Raw genomic sequence first — 9,488 nt, 5'->3', positions numbered from 1 at the left:
TATATATATATATAACTATATATATAACAATTTAAAATTTCTAAAAATTACCCCATTCAGTGACCTGCGACTAGATGTTTGATTCACTAAGAACTTTGATTCGAAGAAATCAGTCTGATAAATGAACAAGTTCAACTGATTCCTTTAAAAGAACCAACTCAACAGAAAGATTCGTTTGAGTTTAGCTCACTGGGTGAAGTTGGATATATTTTTCTCTCTGGGTAATGATTTGGTCTAAATGCTAAAAGCTAAATATGAATGTCATTGAGATTCCTGGACTGTGCATCTAGCAAACGATCCCACAATCACTTGTTTGCTCGGATCATAAAGTTAATTGTAAACACCAAAAAAGTGGCAAGTAAACCAGATTAAACTGAAACAAATTGGCGTTCCCATAGAAGCCGTAACATTTGAGGAATTAGAGCATATGAGAAGGATTTAAAGATCAGTAGGTCTTATTAAAAGCTCTGCTGAAATCCCACTTACACAATGATGTGGCTATGCTTCAGTTTTTCACTCATACTTTGCTACATGAGCCAATTTTCCTGCTTGTCACTGTGTATTTAGTGTAGTATCTAAACTAATAGTCATGTCGCTATTGAGTTGAGCTCAAGAACTAGGGTTCAGTGACCGTCCCAAGCACCCAATAAACCACTTCCCCACTTCAGGCAGATTGCACGTGACCTTTGACCCCAGGAAGCGTTTGTGGGAGTCTGCAGCTGTCAGACCAACACCTCGTTTCCTCTTTGATTGATCACGTCTGTGAAACCGCTGCAGCTTCTGTGTCATGCGTGTTATTGGCAGGAGAAAATGTTCAGTGGATATGCCAGTATCGTTCCTGTCTCGTGTCATTTGTCCCATCTCTGAATAGGTAAACATGGTGCAAGGGCTGCTGGGAGCTCGTGCGTCAGTCACTTACACACCTTTATTGCTTGTATTTGCTTTAGCTTCATCGCATTCCTCTGCCCGGGTCTCATGATTTTCCGTATCATAAACCGTAATAAACAAATCCCTGAGTGTGTGTGAGTGTGTGCGCACATATACTCACACATTCAGATCAGACTCTCAATAGGTAACATATTTTGTGGTTGTGGTTTGTAGTTGTACTGTAATATTTCTCCCCAAAATCTATATTTTTTATTTTTATTATTATTATTTTTATGTTTTTAATAGAATAGTTAAGATTTTTTTTTCATTGTGACATTTAATTCATGACAATTAAGCACATTTATTCCAAAGTTCACATTATCAAAATGTATTTAGATGTTTTGTATTTTTCATTATTGTGAATGTGATTCTCATTATGTAAAAATTTTAGTATGTAAAAAATGACAGATTTGAATGTTTCTATCAGCATAAAAAATATAATAAATACCAAAATATCATTTGTATGATTACATTTTACCTAAATATATTATTTATTTATTTATTATTTATTAATTAAAAATATATATAAAAAACTTAATTATATATTTCTTCTTTTTTGCATTGCAGTCATGAGGAAAAATATACTTGATTATTATATCACAATGCAAAAAATATAGGGTTTGTTTTCTTTAAGCGCAATATGTATCCTCTTTCTTTTAATTCGGGGGTGAAATATGACCATGAATGTTTTTAAAGATTCATTCAACATAATGTACCGTCACTTGATGAGCATCTGTTAAATACATCTCGATTTCTATTTCCCGTTTGTGTTCCACAATGGATGAATCAACTTTATCTAGTTTGAAATCAAATGCAGCCAGTAGATGCGCTGCCAGAAAGCTGATTGTCAAATGCTCGAGGGTGTGTGAGGGGTTATTATAAACCGACAGATTATAGTGCATTCGGCTCATGTTTAACATGTATTAATCACTAGAAGATAACAAAACCAATCCAACCAGGTTACATGACCACCTGGCCTTTTCTTATCATTCTAAAGAACAGAGGAAATGAACTAGGGATAAATGAGGTCTATACTGTGAATTCTTAATGCAAGCTTCTATGAAATGATTGTGTAACATGAATTATGAGATGCATTCATGGAGATCAGAGACCAGCTGTGAAACCAACACCACTGACCTCACGGATAAAAGTGTCCGAGACAAACTAAAACAAAAGAGTAGGAAGTGACCATATTTATATGATGTCTCACTAGTTGTTAAAAATTAAAAATCTTGTTCAGCCTATATGATATACACTTCCGATCAAATTCTTTTTTTTTTTTTTTTTGGAAAAGATACAATAAACATTACCAAAATCTTATTTTTATTATTATTAATATTTATAATAATAATGCATATTATATTATTATGTATAATATATTATTTGATATTATATTATGTTATTTTTATAACATAATTAACATTATATATAAATTACATTTTAATATAAAATTATAAATAAAAAAAATATATAATCTTTTTACCTGTGTATCTGTGACTGGATTAATGGATGAAAAATCAGTTTTGCATCACAGGAATAAATGACATTTTAAAACATATCAGAATGGAAAACGGTTATTTTTAAATTGTAAGAATATTTCAAGATTTTGCTGTTTTTACTGTTTTTTTGATGAAATGCAGAAAATGCAGCCTTGGTGAGCTGCTTTAAAAACAAAACAGACTTTTGATCCACATTGGTCAACCACTATCAATATTATTTTTATGTGATTTTTTTATGACATGCTTTATTTGGATAGCATGTTATTATTTAATATCAGTAATGATTTATGAGTAGTTTTTATCATAAGCAAACCTTCAACCACCATATTAGTAAATTGTGAATGGTTGCCATGTAGTTGCAGTATGGTTGCTAAGGTGTTTTGAGTGCTACAGTATGTGCGTTTTTGATTGGTTCAAGTCAAAAGAGTTCACCTCGAGTCACCCAATGCATCCAGTCTTCAGTGTGAGACATGTGATGACTTGATTCGAAACCAGACTGGTTCAGGCTTACATGCTTAATAAACAAGTAAAGGTAAAAGTGAAGGTTAAAACACAAGTGACTGATCTTCAGAAGAAACGCTGCGGGTGCAAGGCGAGATTAAACATGTTCGCTCTTTCTAGACAAAGCCTGGTTGATTCTGGTTTTGTATTTTGACTTTGTCTACAAAAATACTTTTGTGTCTGACTTTGCCTTTCTCTGTTTTTGTCTTTTTCAGAATGGAGGATGAAGCCATAGTGGACAGGGGAGCGTCTTACATCAAAAACATGTGTGATGAAGAGGTCGAGGGTACGAAACACACACACACACACACACACTTAAATATATAGTGGGAAATTGGATCTCCTGTGTCACAGTGACGACTGTGGATCTCTGAGAGTCTTAGTTACTGTGGATTGAGTTTTCGCTTTCACTCACTCCTGTCTCTCTCTCTCTTCTCTCGGCCAGCTGTTTTGTTTTTTGTTTTTGTTTTTTTTATTCTTGCATTGCTAGTAATTTGTGTTTAAGGGCAGGAGAGGATTATGAGTGCTGCAGATGTAACAAACCAAAGCTCTACACGTGAAGATGTTTACTGTCTTAATCCACACACACACACACACTGAATCGGTTTCTACATTCAGGAGGAATTGACTAAAGATGTGCGCCACATTAGCGAACTGTATTTCAGTTTCAAAAACCCTTTATCGTTTTTCTATTACTGCCACCAAACCACCTCAAGTGAAATGTGCACTGTTGTAGCACTGCATCGTGTGCATATTTAGTGGCATTTAATGATGATGATATTTAAAATGATGATTATAAAAACAAAACTAGTAAATTAATTGATGCTTTTACAAAGATTAGTATATATATATATAATTTTTCTTTTTTTTTCTTTCGTGGAACATGAAGAAATAAAATATTCTTGACAAAACCTATGTAAAATACCATGATGAATCAAAATATAAGGTTCTGTAATATATATATAAATATTTGTAGAATATATAAATGTAACATTATAAAATTATATAAAATAAAACATTATTTAAAATAAAAAATATAGTATAAAACAATACACATATAAACTGTATGTAATACACACCAGATATTTGATACAATATTTGGTAGAAATTCTTATTACTATATTATTATTTTTATTATTATTATTTTAAAGATAAAATATTTCAAAATTCACACCCTGTAGAGTCAATTTAGCCATTTTTTATTTATTCTAGGGTTAAATTAAATTATTGTTCCGACTCTTTCCATGCAATGCTAATAATATAGCAATGCAATAGAAATGCTAATAATAATTTAACAATTTAAATTTTCTTTATTGAATACAGTACTTAAAATTATATATATGTATATATATATATAATTTAAATAATCAAATTTGCAGCATAATTTTTGTGGCAGTGTTTGCAGCCCAAATCATTTCTAAAATAAATCTTGTGCTAAAACAACACAGGCAGTGTGTGCAAATAAATGACTGGACACAGTTCACTGAGTGAATTCCCCTCTCAGATGTAGAATGTATAAACTACTGCAGGTTCAGACGTCTAAAAATATCTACACATCAAAAGCAGAACAAACACATTCACAAACATGAGCATTTCACACACTTATGCTCTTTCTATATTTGCTCCTCCCTCTCTCGTCCTCACTGAACTTTGGACCTTCACATGATGGTCTCACACACACACGCACACACACACACACACACACACACACACACACACACACACATCAGATAATATTCTGACATATTTGTTTAAAGTTAACCTTGAAAAGTGAAGGATGACTGAGCGTGATTGACGGATGGCTGGATTGATGAGCGGCTTTACTCGTTCTTATATTGTTCTGTGAGTGTGTGTTTATCTGTGTTCTCTCTCTTTTTCCACTTCCTGGAGATGTTTTGCCATTTCCTGCCCGATCAGCTGCAGGAAGTTGTTAACTTTTATCTTTAATCTAACAAGTGTGAGATACGGGTCAGATTTTGCTTCTGAAAAAACATGAATACATGCAAACACAGAAACGCAGTGACTTTCTTATACATGCTCCTGGTCTTATTGTGTATGATTTATTAGTGCATGTTCTTCCAAAGAATAAAAATAGCGTAAAAATTCCTTATCAGCTAATGTCATCAAGTCATTTTTTATTATTAAAAATCCTATTTCACTCATGCAAACACATTGGAAAGATCAGTGTTGTTTATATACTATTATAATATTTATTAATATTTTAACCAAAGTTAACCAGTTTTTCAGTTTTAATTTAAGTTGAACTTTTAGTCATTTATATGCTTTTGTCATTTTATTAGTTTTAGTATTTGTTTTAAATATTTGCATTTAGATTTCATTTATTTTTATTTCAGATTTATTATAGTTTTAGTAATTTTAGGACTTTAACTTATCTATTTCTGTTTTCAAATTTTCGTTTATGTTTTTTATGTTTTTTATTACTTAATTTAATTTATTAAATTTCATTTTTAATTTCAGTTTTATTTTTATTCATTTTAGTTCAGTTTATTTCAGTTGACAAAAACAATTTGTGATTAGTTTTAGCTTTAGTTAATGATAACAACACTGCGTCACATCGTGTCAGTAATTATTTGCATGAAGTAGCATTTGAAGCATGTGATCTTTCATGGCCTTTTCTTTGTGCGTGTGTGTAGGTCATCACACAGTCTACATTGGAGTTCACGTGCCTAAGAGTTACCGTCGCCGTCGACGACACAGACGACGATCCAATCACAAAGAGAGGAGGGAGCGTTTGGTGGAAAACTTCAGCGACAAATCAGACACAGAGACTGCAGACGATCCGTCCTCTTGTTCTGTGCACTTGTAAATTTTTGTCCATGGGGGTGGCTGGCTTGTGTAATTCGATAAAAACACAATGGAAGCTGTTTAAACTACTTCAAGAACATTTGCAGCTACCTGACCACTTTTAATACACTGCTTTAATAGATTCTCCATTCCATGGCCATTTGAAAACTTTGTTTTTGGTTTTGGTTGCCAGGTGGCGTGCAAGTTGTACAATGCTGGTTTAAAGCACCTGAAGCAAAACTGGTGTTTTAACCTTTTCTACATAGTGTTCTACATAAAATGCAATGGTTTTCAAAGTGGTGGCCACAAGGGATCACAAAACATTTGAGAAGAAACCATTCAGGTTTTACAAACTGTGTTTTTATGGCTATCATAGTGCGCTTATATTAATGACTTAAAGGGATAGTTCACCCAAAAATGAAAATTCTGTCATCATTTACTCACCCTCATGTCGTTCCAAACTTGTATGAGTTGCTTTCTTATGTTGAACACAAAATAAGATATTTTGAAGATTGCTGGTAATCAAACAGTTGGTGGTTGCCATTGACTTCCATAGTATTATTTTTTTGCTGATAATCTTCCCTTCTGCTGGAGCTCACCAGCAACTTCCCAGAGTTTCTTCATCTATCCTGCCTCAGATGAACTCCGGTGGGAGAATCTCACAAAATCTGTCGAAAACAAGACATATTTCACTACAAAATATCACACCATTTTAAAGAGGATGAAGCGTAATTTAGGACCATTAAAACATTATTTTCATGACGATTAAGCACATTTTCACCCCAAATGTCATTAGTTTAAAAAAAAAATTTTTAAATTCTTTTTCTTTCTTTCTTTCTTTCTTTCTTTCATCTCTCTCTCTCTCTCTCTCTCTCTCTCTTTCTTTCATCTTTCTTTCTTTCTTTCTTTCTTTCTTTCTTTCTTTCTTTCATCTCTCTTTCTTTCTTTCATCTCTCTCTCTCTCTTTCTCTCTTTCTTTCTTTCATCGTTCTTTCTTTCATCTCTCTCTCTTTCTTTCTTTCTTTCATCGTTCGCTCTTTCTTTCTTTCTTTCTTTCATCTCTCTCTCTTTCTTTCTTTCTTTCTTTTCATCTCTCTCTCTTTCATCTTTCATCTCTCTCTCTTTCTTTCTTTCTTTCATCTCTCTCTCTCTCTCTCTCTCTCTTTCATTTTTCTTTCTCTCTCTTTCTTTCTTTCTTTCTTTCTTTCATCTCTCTCTTTCTTTCTTTCTTTCTTTCATCTCTCTCTCTCTCTTTCTTTCTTGCTTTCTTTCATATCTCTCTCTTTCTTTCTTTCATCTTTCGCTCTTTCTTCTTTCTTTCTTTCTTTCATCTCTCTCTTTCTTTCTTTCTTTCTTTTTCTTTCATCTCTTTCTTTCTTTCTTTGTGTTTTTAAATAATGTAAATGATTAAATAAAAAGTAATTGTTTATTATTATTAGCATTATTTAAAAAATATGTGTGTATATATAATATCTATTATATATTTAAATCATATGAATGTATTTCACTATATATTATTAAAATTCATTTAGATTAATGTAATTTAGTATATATTACAATAATTACAATTAGTATATAATTAAAAGAATTAGTATATAATTACAATTATCAAGTGTTTGTATGTCATGGTAGTATTGGTAGTATAATATAATATTATTCATAATATCATTAATAATTATTTAGTAAATCTCTGTATAAAAAGAGAATAACTTATTAATAACCATTAAGGAATTACATAAAAACGCAAAATGAAAATGTCTGGATGCATAACAATTTATTTGTTTGTTTGTTTATTTTATTTTATTTTATTTATTTTATTTTTTTTAATATTTTTATTTTTTATTTTTTTTTATTTTATATATTTTTTTATTTTAATTTATTTTTATTTTATTTTATTTTATTTTACATGTAGGAGTAAAATGGATTATAAGATTCACCCTGGCAATAAATGGTTAAAAAATGGCACATTTAGACGTGTTGTGCTAGATTTGTTGTTGACAACAAATGCCATCGGTTATTGCATGTCAAGTCTACAGTGACTTAAATTATATTATTATTATTATTATAAAAATAATATTATGCATTATTATATTACTTCAGAAGACTGTCTTGCACAAGTCATGTTGACTACTTTTATTACATTTTTATAGTACTTTTTAGGATTCACCATCCATTTTCCTTGTAAAGAAAACAGCAGCTCAGACATCTCATTCTGTGTTTCACAAAAGACATAAATCAATAAAAAAATCTGCAAGCCATTCCTAATCAGATGACAACCTTCACAGATATTTCCCAGGCCTTTATCACAGAGCGATCCATAATGTTCTGGAGAATCAGGCGGTGATTTAAATAAATATGATTGACCCGAGAGCGATGTAGAGTCAGAGCGAGATAAAGTGGCGCTCACAGCCTCAGTTAAAGGTCTTTGTGTGTGTTAATCTCTGCTAATCAGTGACGCGGCTGAAAAGGCAAAGCATCGAGCTAAACAAGTGCATAGTCACCTTTATCTGCGCTTATCCTCAGTGAACCCGCTCCACCTCTCCATCACTCTCTCCTGCTGTAGATCCTGTGAGAATCACACATTTCACAGACATTACTTACAGTAAGTCACTGGGTTAAACTAACAAACACATTTCTCACATAATCATAGTATGTACGGCTTCTCGTGGCTGGATTTAGCATTGGCAGTCAGCTGATCGCAGCAATGCCTCTAGTTTAAGTATATGCTAGTGGTATAACAGGTCATTTTAGCCGCTTGTGGGAAGAAGTGTTAACTTTTAGCCCATGTTAGGAGGCATGAAGCCAGATGTGGGTCAGAGGGATGTTCTTGTGTGTACAACACAGCCTTATTTTCTCCAGAGGGGCTGTTTCAGGCTGCTGGGGGAGGAAAACAATCGCCTGGCTTTGGCTAGTTTAGCGTAGATTAGCTGAGCGTGCTGCAAATGTGCTAAATGCAGAGAGAGAAAGGCAGTTCCTGTTAAAAAGCCTTGAATATGTTAAAATATTAGTGTTCAGTATAAAGCCTGGTGCCACTGCCTTGCATTTTTTTTAATCATTTAATGTTTTTTTTAAAACGCCATTTTATATTGTCATCATAATAGTGATTATTCATATTGTTTTAGTATTTGGTTTGTCTCTCATTTGGATAAATGATCACTGCACTGGAGCTCATATGCAAATATCTCTATAAATGTCATGAAGTTGCTTATTAGTTCTAGAAATAGTGCAAAATCTTAAGTGTTACGTTTCTTTGATTCAAATTTATTTTTAAATAAGTCCTGAGGGGTTCATAATGCCAAAATAGATCCAAGTACCGCTTTGTTGTTGATAAGAAAATTCTAAGGAAGTATTTTTAGTTGCTTTTATTTGATGTTACAACAGTCAAGTGGAAGAAGACAGAGCTTTCCTAAAATTCATTGTTGCCTATTTGAAAATATGAGTTTGACAAAGGCATAAATAGTTTTCAGAAATTCGTAATTATATCTATATTAATACTATATCTATCTATCTATCTATCTATCTATCTGTGTGTACAAGACTGCATTTATATGACCAAAATTACAGTAAAATTGTGAAATATTATTACAATTGAAAATAACTGTTTGAATATATTTTAAAGTATAATTTATTTTTGTGATTTTGAATCAAAATATCCAGTCAGTCACTATGTTGCAATGCAACCGAGAGGTTTCCATATATACTGACTTCCCTAACTATCAGTCTGTCCGGGAAGGCTGTACTCAGTAATCACCGTTT

The 9,488-nt window shown here is 32.2% G+C and overlaps 1 protein-coding gene across 1 annotated transcript in view; it reads left to right on the top strand.

Moving 5' to 3' along the window:
- The window catches only part of LOC107752963 (electrogenic sodium bicarbonate cotransporter 1-like), a 53,618-nt gene that overhangs the window by 9,579 nt on the left and 34,551 nt on the right, over positions 1-9,488 (top strand). The window contains exons 2-4 of the mRNA XM_016569049.1: positions 3,143-3,213; positions 5,582-5,737; positions 6,233-6,250. Coding sequence (XP_016424535.1) covers positions 3,143-3,213; positions 5,582-5,737; positions 6,233-6,250 — 245 coding nt within the window. The remainder of the gene's footprint in view (positions 1-3,142; positions 3,214-5,581; positions 5,738-6,232; positions 6,251-9,488) is intronic.

This window comes from Sinocyclocheilus rhinocerous, unplaced genomic scaffold (assembly GCF_001515625.1).
Source record: "Sinocyclocheilus rhinocerous isolate Xijiao unplaced genomic scaffold, SAMN03320098_v1.1 scaffold231, whole genome shotgun sequence".
In the NCBI taxonomy this organism is placed as follows: domain Eukaryota; kingdom Metazoa; phylum Chordata; class Actinopteri; order Cypriniformes; family Cyprinidae; genus Sinocyclocheilus; species Sinocyclocheilus rhinocerous.
This window is presented reverse-complemented; position numbering and strand designations above follow the sequence as displayed.